This window comes from Salvelinus sp. IW2-2015, linkage group LG13 (assembly GCF_002910315.2).
Source record: "Salvelinus sp. IW2-2015 linkage group LG13, ASM291031v2, whole genome shotgun sequence".
Taxonomy (NCBI): Eukaryota; Metazoa; Chordata; class Actinopteri; order Salmoniformes; family Salmonidae; genus Salvelinus; species Salvelinus sp. IW2-2015.
Window position 1 is genome coordinate 25,250,260 of NC_036853.1, and position 27,141 is coordinate 25,277,400.

Consider the following 27,141-nt stretch of genomic DNA (forward strand, 5'->3'; position numbering starts at 1 on the left):
ACCGCTCCTTGGGTTATATTTACTAGCCATCCTTGCAGGGTGTTGTTAGTCATTGATTTCCATAGTACCACTAGGTTGCTATTCTCGTTCCGGGTATCGTTCCAGTTGGTATTATTCCATTTTTGTTTTAATTTTACCGATGGATATCCTGGGCAATCTGTCCTATTTATTGGGGTGCACTGTATTGGTATTCCCCATCGTTTGGTAAAGGCCCTATAAGTGGGAATGCTGCTCTGGCATCTTTCTTGGTCAACTTCTATGCCCCTAATTACTGCTCTTTCCTGTTGTTCATAGATAACCCCTAGGGTTAAACCAAGTACTATAGCACTGGGTATTATAATTATGGTGGAAAGAATACTTACCCACCAGCCCCACCCTACCTGGCACTCTCTGTGAATCGTTCTATATTCACCCAGSCTCATGCTTCCCTGTGGAGACAGAGTGGGATTCAATTAGTCCCCTTATTTCTTATAGATGGGGGACCTAGTATGGCCTGTGTCCCTTTGCCCTGACGTAACCTCTCCAGGGCCTGGCCTGTCGAGGGTTGTCTTTCTCCTCAATAGGTTTATAAATTGTCTCATTCTCCCGTGTGGCTCGGGAGGGGCAGTTTCATTTTTACCCCTTCCCTCTCCAGGAACTGCCTTCCTGTCCACCAGCATATGGCAGGAATACACACAGTCCAATTTTGTTTTTGGTTCTTGGGCAATATATAACTGCCACCCCAATTGGACCATGTGCCTCTTCCTTTTGTCTCCCTGCACTGGCTCAGTGTCTTCCACTTCCGTGAGCCTGGTAACACAACACACTGTTGTCTCTTTTCTCATTAGCCTCCCCCAGTGTAGCTCTCTAACTGGTCTACTTGTGCCTTCCCACCAGCACCTTCTCATCATCCCATGATGATCATTCCTCTCATGATTGTTATCTATGTCATAACTATCGTCCTGATCCCAGTCCKGCCTGTTTAGCAGCAGTTGACTTAGGTATTCCCTGGGATTCCATTTTGAGAATTTCCCATCCACCAACATCCAACAAGTTGGATCTCCTGGTTGGATTCCATATCCRGTGAGGGATYCTGGTTCTCTTTTTCTCTCTTTCAACCACTGTTCACTACTCTGATAAGTGCTCTTTCCCCCACCTTGTTGGAATGGCCCCTGCTCTACTGGCCATAGGGGATCCTCCATTCTCACCGGGGTGAGTAAACTCCCTTTTAGTAGTTCTGTTTTTCCTTTCATTTGCTGGTGCCTACATTCCATGCAATTTGTTGCTCTCAGCACCCCTCTGTGTGTCCATGCACACACACACTTATTAGGATCCCAGTTTCCTGTGACCACCTGTGCACCTAACATGCAGTTCGGGAATACCTCCCTACTGCATTTCCTACACCATAGGATTCGACCAACTCTTTGTCGTCCCCCCACTTCACCGCCATCATTCCCCGTGGCTATTTGTCTAATGCTCATATTTGCGGGTCCCTCATACTGGACCTCTCCTGTGGCTTCTCCACAGACATCGCAAGGTGCTATGTTCATATAACCCAACCCCTCAGGGTCCTGGCACATACTTTTATGCCACAATACTCTAGTATTGGCAGCCACCATAACCCCCATCCTTGCCAGGTCCTCATGTCTACCATGTGAGGCCACCCAAATGGTGTCTCCCAAGCGACGCACCTGCAGTCCCGACCTGCAGTTCAGCAGGTGCATCCACTCCGGTACTAACTCCTGGGTGGACATACTTTCTAAAGCTGGGCTATATCGGCTGTTATATCACCGTCTACTTTGACCGTGTTTGCACTAATCACTTCTACAATTTGTTGCCTTTTTCCGTATTTTTTCGGGATAACTCTATCCCCGGTGTCAGCTCCTGGTGGGTTCTTAATCCTAATCCAGTCTCCCACCTGTAACACACAAGGTAGAGGGGGAGACTGCGCATTAGCTATTTKCACCACTGAGCTGATGTTGGGTAATCCCATCAATTCTCTAGGACTGGGTCCTGTATCAGTGGGAGTCAYATTTAACTCCACACAGGCTCGTACTAGCTTGGGTCCCRAGTCCTTTTCTGCTTTCCACAACCCCAGTGTTGTTTTAAGCTTTCCAATTGTTCTCTCCGCACAACCATTTGCTTGGGGAGTATAAGGAGGGGAGAATATGTGTGAGACTCCATGCTCGGCACACCAATCCTCCACCTTCTTATTCTTATATTGGGTCCCATTGTCAGTCCTTAACAATGGGAATGGACCTAGAGCAAGAGTCAGAAGGTTAAGCATTTGCAATACTGGCAGCGCATTGGATGATTTTGAGGTGAGCACRATTGAGTACCCTGTAGCCATGCACACCGCAACTATAGCATACCTATGTCCAACTGAAGTAGCTACTTTCATTGGACCCATAGTATCTAATGCTATTTGCTTCCATGGTGTACTGCATTTAATGTGTTGACCCGCCACTTTGCTAGTTACTAACCTTTGTGCTCTTGGCAAGTAGAACACGCTTGAGCGCATATATCTAGAACTTCCTTCTAGTATATAATATGCCCCATCTTTTTAGCCTCTTCATGGATTCCGGGAACCCAAATGTCCCCATCTTCATGAAGTGCTTTTAGCTTATCTTTTTCCTGTTTTGGTAAAGAATTATTCGCCCCATCTTGACTAGTTCATCTACTTCTCTGTTTCCTAGTTGGTTTAAAGTCTGCTTCTGCCACCTGCTGAGTCAGCAGTGTGAGCCTTTTGATGACTTACCACTATGTCCATTATCTCATGAATCTGAATTGGCTTATTTTTGGCACCTCTGTACCCATTATTCTGCCAAATCTTCTTGTCCGAGGTCATTGCTTGTGCACAGTAGTGGCTGTCTGTTACCACTTCTACCCTTTTCAGGTTGGTCCCTATGCAATGCAGGAGTGATTCGAGTACTGCCATTACTTCTGCTTTCTGGGCCGTACCGGTAATAATTRGGCTTTGTTTGGTTACCMTATCTCCTGTAGCTTTATTCTTAACTATAAAGCCCCATCTGMTTTTTCCTGCTTMTTCACTTCCATCTGTAAACACGACTATGTCCCTAGGCTTATCCTTGGGCAGTTTGTGTTTTTTCCTGCCCATTTGTGGAGTCTCATCCGCTTGCTCCCATCCCTGATCTGCGATGAATATAACCCCTTTTGTTCCTACCACATTRCTCCATTTATCCCACGTGGTAGTTGTRACGCCCAGCATTTTCTTTGTGTGGTTAGCTGCCCATAGCTTGTTTAGCTCATTATCTTTAATGATAATTAACTGCCCTTGTSCTAATGCCACTATCTTATTCCAGTAAATTTCTAGTAGGGCCATTTTTGCCCCTTCCGATGAGTATTTCATAACTGGGCCTTTTAGCTGTTTGCTGTAACATTTTACASTCTTTTCTGCCCCCTCATTGGATACCCACAAGTACCCATCTCTGTCTATGTCTGCTCCCTCCAATTTAATCAAGATCCATAAGGGCACATCTGGGTTTCTTGGTTCATTAGTTTGTGCTTTTGCTGCCATGGCTTTTAATTCATTCCATGCCGTTACCATTTTCTTGTTCCAAATTKATGGCTCTCTTCCAAACTGCTTATGAGACAGGCCTATTTGGTCTTCTCTCCTTGTGATACCTTCATAGCAGTYTTTAGCAACCCTGCTATATCCGGGTATATGATTCCGGAAGTAGCCCATCTTGCCTAGGCACTTCTGCATTTCGTTCATAGTCTGTGGTTTTGTCATATCTTGTACTTTCTCTAAGTAGCCTCTGCTTGCTGTGATACCATTGCTTATGGTAAACCCGAGAAAGCTCACTTCCTTCTGCCCTATCTGGCTTTTGGTCAGGTTGAGTTTCATGCCTGCAGTATTCAACTTGGTTAGGGCTTCGATCATTCTATTTATACATTCCTCCGGTAGGTCTGTATCTTCTTTAATCCTGTTCTTTTGTTTATCTATGTCCACCGGTTTAAAGTGGTTTATTTTCAGCATCCCTAATCGGTGTAGCTCTTTTGCATCTGATAATGACAATAGGTTCTCTTCTCCCTGCAGCATATCTWTGCCATATTTGTTTATTAAGGTCATGTTCAGTCTATGTCCGTCTGGGAACTCTACCTTGGTAGTACCCACTGGCTGTCCTGGCAAACTGGTCATACTACACTGGGCCCCTGTATCAATAAGAAACTCTGCATCACCCAGGTTTACGATCAAGTTTTTCTCCAGGGTTCCCTCTTGCCAGTTTGCACTATCCTATTTATTATTAGGGTTTGCCTCTCTCCAGACTGCATATTCCTGCTTCCTGGTCTCTCTTTGCTCCGGAGTCAGTGCCCCGAAGGCCTCCGCATCCAGATAGTCTCTGTGGCCCTGTGTCCTTTTCTTTTGGGTCCTGGTCTTTTTTGGGCCAGGCCTTCTTTTGCCCTCTCGGATTTGGATTAGGCTTTGCCTGTCTTGGTTGATCAGCTTCCTGCTGTGCTTTCTGGTGTTCAGGTTTATCATTCCTGTCCCTACGTCCGGGTTTTACCTGTACCCTCTCTGGTGTATTRACCTGCCTTATCTTTTGTTCCTTCTCTTTTGGTGGGGGCCTCTTGGCTACACTAGCCTCTCTTTGTACTATCTGCTTCCATACAAAGTTCCACTCCCCCGTAGTGCCGTTTCCTTCTAGTTGTTCTATTAGGTTTCTACATGGGTCATTATCGGCCTCTGCCCTATCTACACATAGCTCTAGGGACTCATAGGTCCCTAAGTCATCCTCTGCCTGTTGGTAGCATACTTTCCACGGCAGACCCTGTTTTCTATCTTCAATTAAGTTCTCTAAGTCTAGCCTTAGTGAGGTTTCTAMAATTATTTTGGGCTCCAGGAGGTTATCTCCGCTCATATTCATAGCTTTAAGTTTATTCCTCCTGGCTACCGGGCTCATTTCTGAGTTCTTTTACTATCCCTACAATATCTCTCCAATATTTCTTCAGGTGGTGTGTCACACACCCCATTCTGAGGTTAAGGTTTCCCTTACTCTCTCCTTCGATCGGCAGTACCTTTATTACGGCCCAGTCATTCACCTGGCCTATCATTAGGTCGCTGGGGGCAATATTTCTCTGCACAAAGTTTTTATCCTCCCAGAAGGTCTGTCTGCCTTTCCACCCGACCATTTCTTTAATTGCTGACTGCTCATTTCGTGTTAAGTCTTTCCATTCATAACCTGGTACACATACAGCAAATCTACAGTCTGGTAGATTACCCTGTGTCCTAAGTTCCCTTTCCTGCTCTAGACTACCGGACTGGGCAGCTATTTGTGCCAGCGTTGCCTCTCCTAGGTCGAGTGCTGCTGCCATAATAAGCACCGTTCTTAATTATTTTAGAATTAATTTCTGCCTGTCCCAACAATTTTCAGCGAAGGTGATCTTCGGGAAAAGCGGGAAATTCCTGGGACCCAGGGCATACAACACGTATTAAATTATTTCTAAGTCATATAAGATTTCCTATTTAGTTACAACCTCTATAGTACTTTCTTATTCCTCAGGGATTTATTTCACAAAGAGTAGACTCTAACCCGCCATTGCTCTCCACCTTGAGATTTTATTTAGATTTCCTATTTAGTTATAAACTCTATAGTACTTTCTTATTCCTCAGGGGTTTTCCTCAAAAGAGTAGACTCTAACTCAGGTTGTATAGGTTCTGTTACTTAATCGCTTTTTAACTCTTCTATCGGGCCCCACGTTGGGCGCCAAGTGTCACGGTGCTGACTTTTGCCCGTCGCCTGCAGCAAAAGCCTCTATCCCGTCCTCTGGCTAGGCAGAGTACTTTAGGATTTTAGTCACTTCGGTGTGACCAGGGCCTAGCCGTGCGGCCCTACCAACCCGTCTATTTATTCGTACTGGCCSTTCGCGTGAGTTGGGTTTGTTCCTTCGTTCACGTTGTCACTCCCTTATTTCCCCGGTCAAGTGTGGGGCCTTGGATAGATGAGTACTTTATTACTTTATGTTTATAGATTCCTCCTATATTCCCTTAACCCGTCTCTTCCTCTCTTGTATACCAATACCTAATAATTAACTTCTGTTAGTTATTATGCTCGTCAGCTAGTAGTCACTTGGAAACTAGTATTGTTATATGTTTGATTTTTCCAAAGATATATTATTGTCCACACAATGAAATATTCTTTAGTTAGCTATCCCTTTACCTCTAACGAGCCTCTACCCCGGGTCCGGGATCACCCCCCCACCCCCCCACACACTGATTAGCATAGCTAGCATAGCTTCACAAGTAGATAGTAGCATCTAAATATCATTAAATCACAAGTCCAAGACACCAGATGAAAGATACAGATCTTGTGAATAAAGCCACCGTTTCAGATTTTTAAAATGTTTTACAGGGAAGACAAAATGTAAATCTATTAGCTAAACACGTTAGCAAAATACACCACTTTTCTAACTCCATCAGTTCTTACTACTTCAGGTGCTATCACCAATTCGGCTAAACTAAGATATTGATAGCCACTAACCAAGAAAAAACCTCTTCAGATGACAGTCTGATAACATATTTATGTATAGGAAGTTTTTGTTAGAAAAAAGTGCATATTTCAAGTAGAAATCACAGTTTACAATTGCACCGACCATCACAAGACGACTAGAATTACTATAGAGAGCAACGTGTATGACCAATTACTCATCATAAAACATTTCATAAAAAATAGACCAAGCATAGCAATGGAAAGACACAAGTTCTTGTGATTTCAGACCATATTTCAGATTTTCTAAGCGTTTTACAGCGAAAACACAATAAATCGATAAGTTAGCATACCACATGTGCAAACGTTACCAGAGCATCGATTCAGCCAAAGAGCGCTATAACGTAATCACCGCCAAAATATATTAATTTTTTCACTAACCTTCTCAGAATTCTTCCGATGACACTCCTGTAACATCATTTTACAACATACATATACAGTTTGTTCGAAAATGTGCATATTTAGCCAAAACCGTGGTTACACAATGAAAATACTAGGAAATCAAGCCTCAAAATGTCTGACGTCATCTTTCAGAGTGATCTAGTTTATTTGAAAGCTAATCATATACTTGACTAAAAAATACAGGGTTGACAGGAATCGAAAGACAAATTAGTTCTTAATGCAACCGCTGACTTACATTTTTTAAAATTATCCTTACTTTTCAATACAGGGTTCGCCAAGTGACGCGATAACAAACAAAATGGCGAAATATGCGTTTAAAATATTTCGACAGAACAACGATTTATCATATTAAATATTGCTTACTTTGAGCTGTTCTTCCATCAGATTCTTGGGCAATGTATCCTTTCTATGTTGTAATCTTCTTTTGGTCGATAGATGTCCTCTGTCCTTCGAAATGTCCACTAACAACGACCGAGACACCGAAACGTTCCCAAAGCTAGAAAGTGCACGACAAAGAAATTCCTCAGAATCGCACTAAACGGATATAAATTGCTATAAAACGGTTCAAATTAACTACATTATGATGTTTTAACAACTATAACGAGTAAACACTGACCAGAGAAATATTGCTGGCTAAACAACGATTTGGAATGAGGCAAGTCGATGTCCTTCATGCTTCAGGCGCGCGACGAGAAAGGAGGTACCTCTACGTTTTGTTCTTTTATAGTGGCTGTGATTGTGCAATCGATTCCATTCAAAACGTGATGACGTACAGACACCCAGAGGAAGACGTAGCAGTGTCGGTTTCTTCATAGCATTCACTGTCGCCTTAAAAACAGACTCCAGATCAGGGGTAAATTTCTGAAATCTGACCCCTGTCATGAAAAGTGCTGTAGATATTGTTCGTACCACTCAGAGACAAAATTCCAACGGCTATAGAAACTAGAAAGTGTTTTCTATCAATAATAACAATAATATTGCATATTGTACGATCAAGAATTTAGCACGAGGCAGTTTAATTTGGAGACCCAAATATGCTAATGCGGAACACGCACCCCCATAGTTCCAAGAAGTTTTAACCTATAACCAGGGTCACTTTCCGTTTAGTGAGAGTGTCAAAGGCGTTCGCTCTCCGGGTAGGTTCCCTGGCCTAGTTGTCAAAGTTTCAAGCATTTATTTAAGTCACTCTGTTTTTTGTCATATACACGTTATTACAGTTAAATGGTTATACAGTCCTAATACATCAATAATGCTCAATCAATCCTTAATGCGTTATGCTATGCCAGATACTATTGCAAATATAAATCAGCTTATAAACACTTCTTATAACTCTTAAACAAAGCAAATAGCAATATATTTACCTTAAAGCTCTATTCCCTTGGTCCTTCCCCGAAAACTGGTGTCTATAAGAAGTAATATTGGCAGCCTCTGCGTGTATCTATCTCTTATTGTCTCCAAATTTCTTAAGGTTACACTTTTCACTGCCTACTGCTTGTAATACTGACTCCTTGTTAGTGACGCTGGGCTTTCTACGGGCTTATTGTATCTGGCTTTTTTCAATCCTTCAAATTGGAATTGTTTCTGGTACTCCCAAGAATAGTGCTTGTTGCTCTCTAGAGAGATTGCTCTCCTATGCAACTGCTTCCTTTTAATGGAGCGACTTTCCAGAAATACAACACAACTCTCAAGATATACCAGTCAATATAATGCTCGTGCCTTAATGTCAAAGTAGTCAATACAAGCAGAGTATAGTGAAGAGTAATTTACCTTGCCGATGATCCTCTTGATGTCCAAATCATGTGTCGAGGATCATGCCCTAGGCACTGACCTCTCCTTCTTTTATACCTCTCTTTAGACACAGTTCGGGGGAAGACACTTGAGAGTGCAATCAATTCGTCACATTTTGCCACTACTACTTCTCTTGTAGCATGCTCAACATTTTCCGGTGGGACTCAGTCCAATGTTAAGTCTTTCAGCACTGATGCCCATAACTCTTCTTCCGCTGGGGCGTCAGTTTGGTCGAGCGGTTCATACCACTCTCCCTCAGCCTTCATGCTGATTGGTTCTTGTTTCATGTCTAGCTCTTTTTGAGCCTGTTCATTTGTCTCCTCATACCATTCTCCCTCAGTCTTCATGTCGAGGGGTTCTTGTTTGATGTCCCKTTTTTTTAGGTCTGGTTCATTTGGCTCCCTCTGCTGGTTGATCTCCGTCATGGCAGTCATTCCCCAGTCTATAATTGGTCCTAGGGCCCACAAGGGTAGCTCTGGATCTAGCCTGATTTCTAGGGGAGGGGTCTGATTTCTTTTACTTTTCGTTACAATACCCAATAGGTGCTATTTAAGGGGGTGATCTTGTGGTTGTGGATGGCACTCCTCAGAGAAATAGAATCACAATAGTGATCCAAAATAGTGATTCTATTTACATTTACATTTAAGTCATTTAGCTGACGCTCTTATCCAGAGCGACTTACAAATTGGAAAGTTCATACATATTCATCCTGGTCCCCCCGTGGGGAATGAACCCACAACCCTGGCATTGCAAGCGCCATGCTCTACCAACTGAGCCACACGGGACCATATATTTCTATGGTATCCTGTCTAGAACATCAGTCAGTTGTATATGGCATTTCCCGCAGTTGAGCTGAAACTTAGTACACTCTGACGTAATGGGCTGTATACAGTAAATGACACATTATATGGTAGGCCTATTTGTGTTTACAAAAGCATTGCTGTTATATTTCATCATTTGTATAGAATTCAGAGTGATACCCGTAGTAAGCAGATTGCTCAAGCTGACCAGGGGGAGAGAGACGAAAAGACTGAGACGTGCAACATCAGTGTAGAAAACCCTCTCTCTGGCCCTGAGAAATCCCCAAGATGTGCCCAACTGCACCAAGTAGGCGTCCCATCCCCGCTTGAGCCTAAAGGGCCATAAACTTGCATTTCACACCTCTGTTGCTAGGCCAGGTTGCTAGGGTTGCCTTATCAGACCATGGGGTCAGCCAATCACAGGCAGTCATCTGGGATCACAGTTACCCAATTCCTGCCTCTCATCTTCAGAAAGCAGTGGCAAAGTGAGGAACTCTCTGAAAACTTCTGCCCTGCACAACAACAGCGGGGCCACAACCAATGGACCTTTCTCTTGAAGCCCTGGACTCTGACAACACACGCTAGTGTTAGTGCATCCATGATATAGTAAGTGGACTTCACTGGGTTTGGGTGTATTGAAATCTGCTTGTTTATGTTTAGACCAGCCAGTACATTGCTACTAAATGCCTCAAGATGGCCGCTGTGTTATGTAACCTAAGATGGCTGCTCCCGTGCAGGGCTGTGCACAGACATTTTGGGGGGCATGTGCTGAAACAAAAAAAAAGGGCACCTAATATGTTTTCTCCCCGCAACCACGGTCAGACTCATTGGGCAATTATTACAAGAGGGTAAAGCAGCACAAATCTGAGTAAAGTATTTAGCAAACTATTTTCAACTAGAATAAATGCTGCACTTATTAACAATGACAACATAACTCCAGTTAAAGAAATACTGCAGCCTACTATTACTAAATCCAACCCAACTCCATTTGTTACTACCATCATGTTTCCCAGTGGATGACCCCCAAAAAGGAGTGGTACAAAACATATGACCCCCATTGTCTGTAGCTTAAAGCTGCCCATACCATAACCCCACAGCCGCCATGGGGGAGTCTCTTCACAATGTTTATCAGCAAACCACTCGCCCACAACGCCAAGCATGTAGTCGGCGGTTGTGAGGCCGGTTCGACGTACTGCCAAATTCTTTAAAATGACTTTGGAGGCGACTTGTGGTAGAGAAATGAACATTACATTTTCTGGCAGCAGCTTTGGTGGACATTCCTGCAGTCAGCATGCCAATTTCATGCTCCCTCAACTTGGCACATCTGTGGCATTGTGACACAACTGCATATTTTAGTGGCTTTTTATTGTCCACAGCACAAGGTGCACCTGTGTAATGATCATGCTGTTTAATCAGCCTCTTGATATGCCACACCTGTCAGGTGGATGGATTGGCAAAGGAGAAATGCTCACTAATAAATAATGTAAATAATTATGTGCAATTTGAGAATCTTTTTGTGCATGTTAAACATTTCTATGATCTTTTATTTCAGCTCATGAAACATGGGACCAACACTACATGTTGTGTTTATATTTTTGTTCAGTGTACAAAGACCAGGGAGCTTTTTGAAAACCTAATAAAGAAGGGCAGTGATTGATAGATGGGTAACAATAACAAATCAGACATTGAATATCTCTAAGCATGGTCAAGTATAATAATTATTCTGTGGATTATGTATTAAACAACCCAGACACATCAAAGATAGTTGTCCTTCTGAACTGAGCTGCAGGACAGGAAGGAAACTGCTCAGGGATGTTACTATGAGGTCACTGATTTTAAAATGGCTACAGAGTTTATTGGCCGTAATGGGAGAACTGAGGATGGCTCAACAACATTGTGGTGACTCCGSAATAATGACCTAAATGACAGAGTGAAAAGAATACAAATATAKATACAAATATTCCATAACATGCWTTTTGGGGGCAAATCCAACAGATCTTTGAGTAACTGCCTCCTTATTTTCAAGCATGGTGGATGCTGCATCATGGTAAGGGTATGCTTGACATCTGCAAATACTGGAGGTTTTCAGGATAAAAATAAATGATGGCGCTAAGCACAGGCAAAATCTTGGAAGAAAGCCTGCTTCATTCTGCTTTACACCAGAGACTGGGAGAGGAATTCACCTTTCAGCAGGACAATAACCTACAATGCAAGGTCAGATCTACACTGGAGTTGCTTATCAAGAAGACTGTGTGTATGTTCCTGAGTGGCCAAGTTAAAATGTTGACTTAAGTCTGCTTGAAAATATATGGCAAGACTTAAATGTCTGTCTAGCCATGTTCCAACATCTTGAAGAATCTTCAAAATAATAATGGACAAATATTGTACAATCCAGATTTGCAAAGCTCTTATAGTCTTACTCAAGAAGACCCACAACTGTAATCAATGCCAAAGGTGTTTCTAACATGTATTGAGTCAGGGAGCTGAATACTTATGCAATGACTATTTTAGTTATTTAAAGATGAACTATGCAGAAATTGCTTTGCCATTTCGTGGTTGCTTAAATTCTAATAGTTTGTCTAATTTATAGTGTTGAGAATCATTGTACCATCTAAACCACCATGAAATATAAATTTTCCATAACCAAAAATATCTTATTTTCAGCTGTTTGAAGCTGGTGTTCAAAACGAAAGTATAAAAGGCAACGATGATACTTAAGAACGGGAAGTATAGAAATGTGGCACATAGAACAGATCTCCCGCTTCTTAGACATTTCAATGAGAATGCCACGTCTTCAAAACACATTTTTTATGAATTGGTCTGGTTGTTACATTTTGTTACATTTTGCAGCTAAAGTTTGTATTAATCTTTAAAAAAGAAAAGATCTCCCACTTTGACATTAGAGTATTTTGTGTAGATTGACAAAAATACCAATACATTTTTAGCCCACTTTACATCATATGTTATTGTGTTATCTGAATACTTGGAGTCCAGAACAAGCAAAATCATACYGCCTACTTGTAGTGGAGGGTGCAGAATCGGATGGAAAGCATGTTCCGTCTGCACCGCACCATCATTTTTTGGAGGGCAGCCTGCATGCAGAGCGCTCGTTGCCAGCCGGGTAGCCCTGTTCTTCCTCACAAATATCGTAACATATTCTGCTGAATTTATTACATTTTCATCCCGTAATATTGAAGGCAGTGCGATGTTACAGCTGRTTATCTTTAAACKTATATCGCCAATAGGCACCCAAACTAGGCCGATCTGAAATATGAAAATGTTCARTCAAATTGTCCTGGTAAAGATGAGTCGGTAGTAGATGCTAAACTTTATTTTGTATGGATGATAAATGTAGGCCTACTCTGTTTTTGCCAGGCAAAACTGGAGGGYAAAAACCCCAGTTATTTTTGGTCAGTAATCTGGATAGTAATCTGGTCTGCCTTTGCTTGCCAATGCTGATTGGTCATTGGTTAACAATCAAGACGTGCAAGTATTTGGTTCTGAAGTATAGATGAGAATTTAACGACTACCTGCGGGCAGTGGGTTCAGAATGACAATGACAATTGTATACAAAAAACATTTTGGGGGAAATTGTACTACCAGGGCATTTTGTAGAGCACATGCCACTTCCAGTCTACAAAGGTAGTGCCTGATCTGTGCCTGTTCCCATGGCCTTGTTATTGTATACTGTGTGCAGTGATAGCCTTTTTGGTCACTGTACATTGCCCTGCTGGCCATCACTGTTAGCCTTGCAAATTATAGCTTCCCTGTATGCCTTGTATTGTGCCTAGCCTACAAAACCCTAGTGCTAGCCCACTGCTATGTTTATATTGAGTGCTATGTTTAGCCTATTCTACATACTCTCTATCTTTTGTTTTATTCGAGAAACCACTATCACTTCTACTAGTCCCCTCTTGCTATGMTGGTGTGTCTTAAAGCGGCAATATGTAAGATTACCACACCTAAAAGAGGCGCCAGGACGTTTGTACCTATATTTAACTGGCACCTCTTGTTGGTGGTGCTCTTTTTCAATCCGGGATAGTATAGGCATATTTTTTTTAAGGCCTTGATGATGCTAAAGCATTGCTCCATTTACATTCTCTCGTGGCCAGATCTCCATAAACATAATTGGTACTGTGGGATAACAAGCAGCAGTAATTCCGGTGTTGGGTTTTTCGTCACTGGTTATTTGGAAAAATCACGATTTTACAGGTGTTTGCGTCTTTCAAATTTCGGAAGGGGAGGGTACATTCGGCCATTKACTTGCAAATAGAGAGGGTGGKGCTCCTCGTGCCGGTTCCACTCCTCGTTCTAGCGTCTCTTCATCTCTTCTCTCACGTGTGGATCCAGAATTTAATCAAGCATCTGACCAATCATGTGAGACTTAAGTCTGGGTTAACTGATTACTCCATATATTATGCTGCTTTAGACTGATTCAGTTATCCATCCTAACAGGCAGATTGTTTTGTCTATGCCAGCCACGAAATTGATCTTAACCAACTGCCTCAAAAGTGAGGCTTTCCTCRGTGTATTGGTACATCAAACCAGTGAGTTGTTGTTGTACATTCAAATCTTTAACCATATCACAAAGGGAATTATACACCATTAGTTACAATAGTTTTTTTGTCATGTTTGACAGCATGATAGGAAGGAGAGTTGAAATCCATCAAATCCCACACCGAAAGGAAACTTTYATTTACAGTTCCAGTGAAAGGTCTGTTGTATGATCCTAATTGAATGTAAAACAAACATGGCCATATTGGGGCCTGCTGTATTTTGGCAGGGCTGGTTTGTTTGACAAACAATAGACAGACTGGTTGTACGGAAGGCAATGCTTAACGCCAACTTCGTTCTTAGTGTCGTCTTGTGAAGSATTTCCCCCTGCATTGTCAACTAGTCTGGAAGCTGGCCATAGTGAACATCTATGGCGGGCATCCTCCAGGAATGTGACAAGGGGATTTAAATGGAGGCTTAAGAGCACAATCCTTTATTCGTTTTTCAACCAAAAGGAAGCCCTGCCACTTGCTCTAAAGCTAAGTGATGGGGATGGAGAAATGTCACCACTCTTAAATTCATAAATGCAGTTATGTTTGTAATAACTGGCACATATAAGGACTTAACATATTTTTAAGCTATACATTGTTTACAAACAATCCCTACATTTCATCTCTGTCCCAGCAGGAGCCATGATTCCTGTGACGGAGTTCCGACAGTTTTCGGAACAGCAGCCACAGTTCCGGGTTCTGAAGCCCTGGTGGGATGTTTTCACAGACTACCTCTCTGTGGTCATGCTAATGATCGGAGTGTTCGGATGCACCCTACAGGTCAGTAGCATCCAACAGCTTCAAAAGCTCTTCCATAAAAAGCCTGACTATCTATGAACTAACAATTGTTCCTAAGAGGTGCARACATGTTCTAAACATTTTAGAGCATAAGCTTATACCCAGAGGGAAAATCTGAGTAAGTTMTACTATTGTAGTTCAGTCTGCCTTGTGTTCTGTGTACAGAACAGCCAGAACAGCCATATTTTATTTTATATTTTGTTTCTTTAAAACTAATACCAGTCGAAAGTTTGGACACACCTACTCATTCAAYGGTTTTTAATTGTACTATTTTCTACATTGTAGAATAATAGTGAAGACATCAAAACTATGAAATAACACATGGAATCATGTAGTAACTGAAAAAGTGTAAACAAATGAAAATACATTTTCTATTTGAGATATTTCAAAGTAGCCACCCTTTGCCTTGACAGCCTTGCACAGGCTTGGCATTCTCTCAACCAGCTTCACCTGGAATGTTTTTCCAGCAGTCTTGAAAGAGTTACCACATATGCTGAGCAACTGTTGGCTGCTTTTCTTTTACTCTGCGGTCCAACTGATCCCAAACCATCTGAATTGGGTTGAGGTCGGGTGATTGTAGATGCCAGGTCATCTGCAGCACTCCATCACGCTCCTTCTTGGTCAAATAGCACTTACACAGCCTGGCGGTGTTGGGTCATTGTCCTGTTGAAAAACAAATGAAAGTCCCACTAAGTGCAAACCAGATGGGATGGCATATCGCTGCAGAATGTTGTGGTAGCCATGCTGGTTAAGTGTGCCTTGAATTCTAAATAAATCAGACAGTGTCACCAGCAAAGCACCATCACACCGCCTCCATGCTTCACGGTGGGAACCACACATGTAGACCTCATCTATTCACCTACACTGCGTCTCACAAAGACACGGAGGTTGGAACCATAAATCTCAAATTTGGATTCATCAGACCAAAGGACAGATTTCCATCAGTCGAATGTGCATTGTTTCTTGCCCCAAGCAAGTCTCTTCTATTGGTGTCCTTTAGTAGTGGTTTCTTTGCAGCAATTGTACAATGAAGGCCTGATACACACAGTGTCCTCTGAACAGTCGATGTTGAGATGTGTCTGTTACTAATCTTGAACTCTGAAGCATTTATTTGGGCTACAATTTCTGAGGCTGGTAACTCTAATTAACTTATCCTCTACAGCAGAGGTAACTCTGGGTCTTCCATTCCTGTGGCAGTCCTCATGAGAGCCAGTTTCATCATAGAGCTTGATGGTTCTTGCGACTGCATTTGAAGAAACGTAATTTTCCGGATTGACTGACCTTCATGTCTTAAAGTAATAATGGACTGTCATTTCTCTTTGCTTATTTGAGGTGTCCTTGCCATAATATGGACTTGGTTGTTTACCAAATAGGGCTATCTTCTGTATACCACCCCCTACCTTGTCACAACACAACTGATTGGCTCAAACACATTAAGAAGGTAAGAAATTCCACAAATGAACTTTTAACAAGGCACACCTGTTAAATGAAATGCATTCCAGGTGACTACCTCATGAAGCTGGTTGAAAGTGCAAAGCCGTCAAGGCAAAGGGTGGCTACTTTAAAGAATCTCAAATATATAAAATATATTTTAGTTTTTTTTGGTTAATACATGAGTCCATATGTGTTATTTCATAGTTCTGATGCCATCACTATTATTCTACAATGTAGAAAATAGTCCAAGTAAAGAAACCCTGGAAAGAGTAGGTGTGTCCTAACTTTTGGCTGGTACTTTATGTATAAACTCACCTCAACCACTCCAGTACCCCTGTACATTGACTGAGGTACTGGCACTGACCTGTATATACTTGCATTCTCGTGTTCTTTAACTCTCATCGTAGTCCTATTCCAAAAACTATATATAATAATAAAAAATATATACAGCTCTGTAAAAAATTAAGAGACCACTGCAAAATTATCAGTTTCTCTGATTTGACTATTTATAGGTATGTGTTTGGGTAAAACTAAATTTATTTTTTTTTTTTTTTTATTCTATAAACTATTGGCAACATTTCTCCCAAATTCCAAATAAAAATATTGTCATTTAGAGCATTTATTTGCAYAAAATGAAAACTGGTCAAAATAACAAAGATGCAGTGTTGTCAGACCTCGAATAATGCAAAGAAAATGTCATATTAATTTTTAAACAACACAATACTGTTTTAACTTAGGAAGAGTTCAGAAATCAATATTTGGTGGAATAACCCTGATTTTCAATCATTGCTGTCATATGCCTTGGCATGCTCTCCACCAGTCTTTCACATTGATGTTGGTTGACTTTATGCCARTCCTGGGGTAAGAATTCAAGCAGCTCGGCTTTGTTTGATGGCTTGTGACCATCCATCTTCCTCTTGATCACATTCCAGACGTTTTCAATGGGGTTCAGGTCTGGAGATTGGGGTGGCCATGACAGGGTCTTGATCTGGTGGTCCTCCATCCARACCTTGATTYACCTGGCTGTGTGGTATGGAGCATTATCCTACTAGAAAAACCAATCATCAGAGTTGGGAAATTACGTAATTGAGGTAATATGTACATGTAGGTAGAGTTATTAACGTGACTATGCATAGATAACAGATTAGCAGCAGCATGGGGGGAGGGTGGCAGGCAATGCAAATAGTCTGGGTAACCGTTTGTTTAGCTGTTCAGGAGTCTTATGGCTTGGGGGTAGAAGCTGGATAGAAGCRTCTTGGACCTAGACTTGGTGCGCCAGTACCACTTGCCGTGCGGTAGCAAAGAGAAGTCTATGACTAGGGTGGCTTAAGTCTGGATGTCGCAGATGTAAAACCTTTTGAGGATCTGAGGACCCATGACAAATCTTTTCAGTTCCTGAGGGGGAATAGGTTTTGTCGTGCCCTCTTCATGACTGTCTTGATGTGCTTGGACCATGTTAGTTTGTTGGTGATGTGGATGCCAAGGAACTTAACCTGCTCCACTATAGCCCCGTCGATGAGAATTGGGGCGTGCTCGGTCCTCCTTTTCCTATAGTCCACAATCGTCTCCTTTGTCTTGATCACGTTGAGGGAGAGGTTGTTGTCCTTGCACCACACGGTCAGGTCTTTGAGCTCCTCCCTATAGGCTGTCTCATTGTTGTCTGCAAACTTCATAATGGTGTTGGGAGTCGTGCCTGAAAGTGCAGTCATGAGTGAACAGGGAGTACAGGAGGGGACTGAGCATGCACCCCTGAGGGGCCCCCAGTATTGAGGGTCAGTGTGGCGGATGTGTTGTTACCTACCCTTTCCACCTGGGGGTGGCCCGTCAGGAAGTCCAGGATCCAGATGCAGAGGGAATAGTGTTTAGTTCCAGGGTCCTTAGCTTAGTGATGATCTTTTTGAGCACTATGGTGTTGAATGCTGAGCTGTAGTCAATGAATAGTATTCCCACATAGGTGTTCCTTTTGTCCAGGAGTGAAAGGGCAGTGTGGAGTGCAATAGAGATTGCATCTGTGGATCTMTTGGGGCGGTATGCAAATTGGAGTYGGTCTAGGGTTTCTGGGATAATTTTGTTGATGTGAGCCATAACCAGCCTTTCAAAGCATTTCATGGCTACAGACGTGAGTGCTACGGTTCGGWAGTCATTTAGGCAGGTTACCTTCATGTTCTTGGGCACAGGGACTATGGTGGTCTGCTTGAAACATGTTGGTATTACAGACTCAGTCAGGGAGAGGTTGAACATGTCAGTGAAGACACTTGCCAGTTGGTAAGCACATGCTCTGAGTACACGTCCTGGTAATCCGTCCGGCTCTGCGTCCTTGTGAATGTTGACCTGTTTAAAAGGTCTTACTCACATCGGCTGCGGAGAGCGTGATCAGTCGTCTGGACCAGCTGATGCTCTCATGCATGTTTCAGTGTTACTTGCTTCAAAGCGAGCATAGAAGGTATTTAGGTCACCTGTTAGGCTTGGGTCACTGGTCAGCTCTTGGCTGTGCTTCCCTTTGTAGTCTGTAATAGTTTGACGCTCGTCGGATTTGGCAGGGCTTGTAGAGCCGGTTTAGTATGATTTGATCTTAGTCCTGTATTGATGCTTTGCCTGTTTGATGGTTCGTCGGAAGGCATCGCGGGATTTCTTATAAGRCTCCGGGTTAGAGTCCCACTCCTTGAAAGTGGCAYCTCTACCTTTTAGCTCAGTGCGAATGTTGCCTGTAATCCATGGCTTCTGGTTGGGGTATGTACGTACAGTCACTGTGGGGACAACGTCATCTATGCACTTATTGATCAGGCCAGTGACTGATGTGGTGTACTCCTCAATGTCATCGGAAGAGATCCCGGAACATTTTTAGTCTGTGCTAGCAAAACAGTCATGTAGTTTAGCACATGCTTAATCTGACCACTTTATAGACTGAGTCACTGGTGCTTCCTGCTTTAATTTTTGCTTGTAATCAGGAGAATATAATTATGGTCAGATTTACCAAATGGAGMGCGAGGGAGGGCATTGTATGCATCTCTGGATGGAGTAAAGGTGGTCCAGAGTAAAAAATAAAAGTGTTTTAATATATTTTAGATTTTTTCCCCCTCTGGTTGCAGATTTAACATGCTGATAGAAATTAGGTAAGACTGATTTAAGTTTCCCTGCATTAAAGTCCTTGGCCACTAGGAGCGCCGCCTCTGGATGAGCGTTTACTGTTTGCTTAAGGCGGAATACAGCTTGAGTGCGGTCGTTGTGCCAGTATTGGTCTGTGGTGGTATGTAGACGACTACAAAAATACAGATAAACTCTCTAGGTAGATAGTGTGGTCTACAGCTTATCATGAGATACTCTACCTCAGGCGAGCAAAACCTTGACCTCCTTAGATATTGTGCACCAGCTGTTTACAAATAAATAAGATGCAGTAAGTCATTAGGGACACAAAGCTCTAGAACTATGTGTCCTGTCCTGCAGTGACAAACAACCCGGTGTTGGGTTCATGTAAGTTGCAGTCTGGTGGGAGTATACAAACGGAAAGGAAAGAAATACAAACGGAAAGGAAAGAAATTCCTGCATAACACACACACACTGCACCACACCAAAAATGTCCTCCTACCTTCCTCACCCGCTCTTTATAAACACATGGGATTTGTCCCAAATGGCACCCTATTTCCCATAGTGCACTGGTCAAAAATAGTGCACTAAATAGGGAATTGGATGCCATTTGGGATGTAGTCATGATTCAAGTGGCCCATGGCCTGTCACTTCAATGTTCTTCACCACTCAGACCAGCTGGAGAGGGTGGAGCTCGATTTGCTGATTCTTGGTCTGCGTCCCAAATTAACCCTATTCASTACATTGTGCACTACTTTGGACCAGGGCRCATAGGGGCTACATCTCTGTATAAACCTGTGTAGATTATGACTAATAATTTTTTGAAACCCCAAACACCATTGACAGGAACTATTTATTAGGGTGGGAATATCCCCTGTTCTCCCTTGAGCCGAGGGAGGGGTCTCTTCAAAAGACAGACTGAGTGTTTAGAAATGGTTGCTTTCACAAATGGTAAAAACCAGCCTGGCCTCAGAAATACGCAACATACTTTTGGTCGTGTAGTATGTGGACACCTGCTCGTCGAACATCTKATTCCAAAATCATGAGCATTAATATTTGCTCCTARAACAGCCCCCACTCTTCTGGGAAGGCTTTCCTCTAGATGTTAGAACATTGCTACAGGGATTTGCTTCCATTCAGCCACAAGCATTTTTGAGGTTGGCACTGATGTTGGGCAATTAGGCCTGGCCCGCAGTCGGCGTTCCAATTCATCCCAAAGGTGTTTGATGGGGTTGAGTTGAGAGCTCTATGCATGCCAGTCAAGTTCTTCCACACCGATCTCGACAAACCATTTATGTATGGACCTCGCTTTGTGCACGGGGGCATTGTCATGCTGAAACAGGAAAGGGCCTTCTCCAAACTGTTGCCACAGTTGGAAGCACAGAATCGTCTAGAATGTCATTCTATGCTGTAGTGTTAAGATTTCRCTTCACTAGAACTATCCCGAACCATGAAGAACAGCCCCAGACCATTATTCCTCCCCCACCAAACTTTGCAGTTGGCACAATGTATTCGGCCGGGAAGCGTTCTCCTGCCATCCTCCAAACCCAGATTTGTCTGTCAGACTGCCAGATGGTGAAGCYTGATTCATCACTCAAGAGAATGTGTTTACACTGCTCCAGAGTACAATGGCGGCAAGCTTTTAACCACTGCAGCCAACGCTTGACATTGCACATGGTGATCTTAAYCTTGTGTGCCGCTGCTCGGCCATYGAAACCCATTTCATGAATCTCCRGATGAATAGTTATTGTGCTTACGTTGCTTCGAGAGACAGTTTGGAAGCAGGTGTAGTGAGTTATGCAACCGAGGACAAACTATTTTTATGCGCTACGCTCTTCAGCACTTGGCAGTCCCGTTCTGTGAGCTTGTGTGGTCTACCACTTTGCGGCTGATCCGTTGTTGTTCCTAGACATTTTCACTTCACAATAACAGCACWTAAAACTGCCTCAGGCAACTGGATCAGGACAGAAATCTGACGAACTGACTTGTTGGAAAGGTGGCATCCTATGACGATGCCATGTTGAATGTCACTGAGCTCTTCAGTAAGTCCATTCTACTGCCAATGTTTGTCTATGGAGATTGCATGGCAGTGTGCTTGGTTTTATATACCTGTCACCATGCATGTGGCTGAAGTAGCTGAATCTGCTAATTTGAAGGGGTGTCCACATACTTTTGTTTATATAGTGTATTAGTGAGAACCGCCAAGATGTATGATATGCACCAATGATCTAGCTACTGTACTTTAGACAAACTACAGTAGGGAGGTTGGTCGGGGATCATGGGTGGGCGTATACCACGACCGTCTAGCAAACCAAAGGTTGCGTGTTGGAGTCACTAGGATTTGTAGCTAACCRTTATTCTTACTTTAACCGGATTCATGCAAATTATCCTAACTTTGGTCATTTTCATTATCCTAACCTTTTACATTAATTATCCTAACCTTTGTTATTAATTCTCCAAACCACCAATGTAATTCTCCCCGTAGCACTCCTTTTGTTAAGATTCAACAAGCAACCAGGTCTCAGAGAAAGATGTATAATACTGTACGTCCTACAAGSCATATTATCTCGTTCTTATATTACTTAATTCCTTTTATTTTTGGGGAATTGCACGTTTTTTTATTGTTGGGTATTACTGCACTGTTGGAGCCAGGCACATAAGCATTTCCCTACACCCGCGATCTGCCAAATATGTACAGTAGTAGTCAAAAGTTTGGACACCTTCTCATTCAAAGGTTTTTCTTTATTTTGACTATTTTCTACATTGTAGAATAATAGTGAAGACATCAACTCTTAAGTAACACATATGGAATCATATATTAACCAAAAAAGTGTTAAACAAATCTAAATATATTTTAGATTCTTCAAAGTAGGAACCCTTTGTCTTGACAGCTTTGCACACTCTTGGCATTCTCTCAACCAGCTTCATGAGGAATGCTTTTCCAACAGCCTTGAAGGAGTTCCCACATATGCTGAGCACTTGTTGGCTGCTTTTCCTTCACTCTGCGCTCCAACTCATCCCAAACCATCTCAATTGGGTTGAGGTCGGGTGATTGTGGAGGTCAGGTCATCTGATGCAGTACTCATCACGCTCCTTCACAGCCTGGAGGTGTGTTTTGGGTCATTGTCCTCTTGAAAAACAAATGATACGCCATCCCATCTGGTTTGGACTATCGCTGCAGAATGCTGTGGAAGCCATGCTGGTTAAGTGTGCTTTGAATTCTAAATAAATCACTGGCAGTGTCACCAGMAAAGCACCATCATATCTCCTCCTTCATGGTGGGAACCACACATGCGGAGATCATCCGTTCACCTACTCTAAGTCTCACAAAGACATGGTGGTTGGAACCAAAAATCACATTTGGATTCATCAGACCAAAGGACAGATTTCCACCGGTCTCATGTCCATTGCTCATATTTCTTGGCCCAAGCAAGTCTTCTTCTTATTGGTGTCCATTAGTAGTGGTTTCTTTGCAGCAATGTGACCATGACGTCCTGAACAGTTGATGTTGTCTGTTACTTGAACTCTGAAGAATTTATTTGGGCTCCAATCTGAGGTGCAGTTAATTGATGATTTCTGAGTCTGGTAATGAACTTATCCTCTGCAGCAGAGGAAACTCTGGGTCTTCCTTTCCTGTGGTGGTCCTCATGAGAGCCAGTTTCATCATAGCACTTGATGTTTTTTTTAACTGCACTTGAAGAAACGTTCAAAGTTCTTAATCTTCTCCGTTGACTGACCTGCATGTCTTAAAGTAATGATGAACTGTTGTTTTCTCTTTGCTTATTTGAGCTGTTCTTGCCATTATTTGGACTTGGTCTTTTACCAAATAGGGCTATCTAATGTATACCAACCCTGCCTTGTCATAACACAACTAATTGGCTCAAACGCATTAAGAAGAAAATAAATTCCACATAGTAACAAGGCACACCCGTTAAATGAAATGCATTCCAGGTGACTARCTCATGAAGCTGGTTGAGAGAATGCCAAGAGTGTGCAAAGCTGTCATCAAGGTAAAGGGTGGCTACTTAGAATCTCAAAATCAAAATATATTTTGATTTAACACTTTTTTGATAACACAAATGGAATCATGTAGTAATTTCATAGTTATGTCTTCACTATTATTCTACAATGTAGAAAATAGTAAAAATGAAAGAAACCCTTGAATGAATAGGTGTCCAAACTTTTTACTGGTACTGTATATGTGACCAATAACATATGATCAGTTAAGTCATCCAATTGGATGCTATTGTATGACCGGCTAAGATGTATAATACTATACGTCCTGTAACTTGTATGATATTGTACGACCACTATTCCATTCATAATGTAATCTATCATACTAAATGGAGGGAACATGTTTACTTACCAAATCCTAAGAATTTCGCTGAGACAAGGTTCACAAAACACCACCCATCCGATGACTTCCGAGAACTGCAGCCTTGTCAAAGCAGACTGTTTATTTATTTTTTTACTGGCCCTAATTAATACATTTCCTGTCTCAGTTTAGAATTGTGGGGGAAACACTGGCCCTGCCAAAGTGGAAACTTTTTTATTTTAAACCGAGAGAAGCCAATGTATAGCTCTACATACCAGCTACCACATATAGGGAATGGAGAGGGAGAGTGAGACAGCTGAAGGGGGGATATATAGAGGGAGAGCGAGGGCGAGCAAGACGAGCGAAGCAGAAGAGAGAAAGCGAACTGAGGGGCATGGAGAAAGGGAGGAGTGTGAAACGGAGTATATGAGGGAGTAAGAGGGGGACAGAAAGGAGGGTGTAGAATTCTGCTAATCCTCTCTAGAGACTGTACTTAGGGCGTGAACGTTATTTAGAATAAGGGATTCATGGAGAAAATTTGACCTCTGAAATGTAAACSGATGGCCCTCCCTTCAGCAAAGTATATTTGACCTAAACTCTCCCTTAACGCTAAAAAAACAAGTGATCCTCCCCTATACCCCAAATTATTAAAACAAAGTGGATAGCAGATAACATGTTTACCCTCACTACTTGGACAGACCAGAGCCTTAGATATGCAGTTTTAGAAACTGTTCTTCATCCTGTAAGCATTAGATGACGACAAAGGAATTTTGATAGTGCACAGGGCTACGGGCCAGAAGGWTCGCAGAGCACCGTGGTCTGACAAAAGTAGGGTATAAAGATCTCCTTTATAGCTAAAGCTTTGCATGAATCGATCAGAAGTATTTGCAGGTCAGAGTAAAAAAAAAATGGCTTTGTAATTTTGCATATTAGCAGATTTCTTTTTTTAAAATACCACACAAATGACAGGCAAAGAATGTGTGTTCATCTTATCATATTTCTCCAATGCCAAATCTTGTTTGCAATGAAACTGTCCATGTTTGCAAATAATAAAATCTGAGACTTCATTAGGACTCTGAGCATGGTGCTTTCAAAAGTTAGGCCTACCTTTCCACCCCAGACAGAGTAGGCTTACCGACGTAGAAAAATGTTAGCTTTAACTGCTGGCTAGTCTTCTTCCGTGGTTTAACCAAATGAGAGCAGTGTTTKCCTAAAGGCTGTCTGGGTTTAAACATCTTCTATTGTAGGCCTACAGAAAGTGACTAGCTTTAATCAAGTGATAGTGACAGAATTAGATTACTTCCCAAGCAAAGACGGCCTCTGTATGTCAAAGAAATTAAACCATGATATCTCCCATATGCATCGGCGTCGCGTCTTTCCCGGATATTTTACAGCTTGTTTCTAGCGTAAAGCGTTGAGGTCGGGTGATTGTGGAGGCCAGGTCATCTGATACAGCGCTCATTACTCTCCTTCTTGGTCAAATAGGCCTTACACAGCCTGGAGGTGTGTTTTGGGTCATTGTCATTTTGAAAAACAAATTAGCGCGGACCAGATGGGATTGCGTATSACTGCGTAATGCTGTGGTAGCCATGCGCATTGAATTCTAAATAAATCAGTGTCACCAGTAAAGCATCCCCACACCATCACACTTCCTCCTCCATGCTTCACGGTGGGATCCACACATGCGGAGGTCATCAATTCACCTACTCTGCGTTTCACAAAGACACAGCGGTTGGAACAAAAAATCTCAATTTGGATTCATAAGACCAAAGGACAGATTTCCACCGGTCTAATGTCCATTGCTCGTGTTTCTTGGCCGAAGCAAGTCACTTCTTATTGGTGTCCTTTTAGTAGTGGTTTCTTTGCAGCAATTAGACCATGAAGGCCTGAATCATGCAGTCTCCTCTGAACAGTTGATGTTGATGTGTCTGTTACTTGAACTCTGTGAAGCATTTATTTGGGGTGCAATGTCTGAGGCTGGCAACTCGAAATAATTCATCCTCTGCAGCAGAGTTAACTCGGTCTTCGTTTCCTGTGGCGATCCTCATTCAATATCCAAGATGGCGTAGCAGTGTAGACGTGTTTGTTCAGTCCTCTCGTGTACATTTGTATTTTTTTCGTATTTCTTGTATATATTAAAAAAAAAAATCTATCTTTTCGATTTTTAACTCGATTATACCTTCCGGTAACCTACCTCACCCAATGTGATACGGAATCGCTATTATTTTTTAACTTTGGAACACATTCAAGAACCCCCAGTAGCTAARCAGCTAATCAGCTACAAGCTACTTAGCCATTTTWAACCGCTGCTAGCAGCTTTTACCTTCTGCACAGTGTGACGGCCCTGAATATTTCTGAACCGTCTCAGTGCTTCTCCTTCTAATAGGGCGCTTCCCCTTTAATTCCCAATTAAATAGCCAGCATCAGCTGCGCAAAGGTGAAGTTGTGATCGAGACATGAATGAGGATGTGTACTACCTTCAGTTCATGTGTGTTTTGTAGCCTTAAAGCGAGTTTACCCAGGATTGGATCTACTCTGTGCGTCTGTGGACTACAACTCTCCGTTGGTTTTCGTGGCCTTTTCTCCGCTGGAGATCTGTTGGCGGATTGTCTGACTGACCGACTGACTACAACTTTTTGTACACGGTATTTCATTTGTTTGGGGTAATGTATACTGTGATTTATCTTTGATACGCTTTCTAGTTGTGTTGCAAAATAAGTGTTATTTTGAGTGTATGAATATACTGGGTTTATGCTACGGACAAACGTTGCGTGACTAAGGTCACTTGAGTCACTGAACTTATTTACCGGGCTGGACTCTTTTTATGCCCGAGGTACAGGACATTTCTAAATGAACATAAGTGCATTGATTTGTTATATTGTTGTGTGTGGGTGTGTGTGATCATTTATGTTGTTAATACAACCACGCAAAAGAATACACTTGTTTTAAGTTCTTTCCAATGTTTTAAGGGGTTTATGAAAAGTATATTTCCATCCTGACTTTTACATAAGTTCTTTGTATTGGTGTGACTTGACGACCAGATGGGACTCATTCCTCCCAAACTAAAAGGGAGAAACCCATGCTTTCTCTGGTAGGCACAACCTACCTGGCACCTATAAATAACCTCAAGTCAAAACCGTTACAACAGACCCAGCCCTGTTATTAGCCTGGATATACTCACCAATTTACCAGCATCGGACTGTCTCTCGACACAACGCCGGATTCCGTAATCCCTGAGCCACTACTTCTGATCCTCAAGCTAGCTTGCAGCTAGCGCCACTGCCACGAAGCTAGCATCAGTTAGCAAACACAATTCTACAATCACAACCTCTCTTTCGCCATCGCCATTCGGCTTGAATTCTCTGTCGACACGACCACGTCTGGTCTGCAGACGTATACCCATCCGCTGTGCCTCAACCGGCCTCCGTCTGAGCAGACCCCTCCGTCTGAGCAGACCACCCCCGGCTACTAACTTTAAAACACGCGTG

At 42.4% G+C, this 27,141-nt stretch overlaps 1 protein-coding gene across 3 annotated transcripts in view; it reads left to right on the forward strand.

Moving 5' to 3' along the window:
* Positions 1–27,141, forward strand: part of LOC111972353 (volume-regulated anion channel subunit LRRC8C-like) — a 62,365-nt gene that overhangs the window by 16,978 nt on the left and 18,246 nt on the right. The window contains exon 2 of one of the 3 annotated variants that reach the window (XM_023999375.2): positions 14,657–14,802. The exons of 1 other annotated variant lie outside the window; for it this stretch is intronic. In XM_023999375.2, coding sequence (XP_023855143.1) covers positions 14,665–14,802 — 138 coding nt within the window. In that variant the 5' untranslated portion in view covers positions 14,657–14,664. The remainder of the gene's footprint in view (positions 1–14,656; positions 14,803–27,141) is intronic. One more of the 3 variants, XM_023999374.2, reaches the window with a different exon arrangement.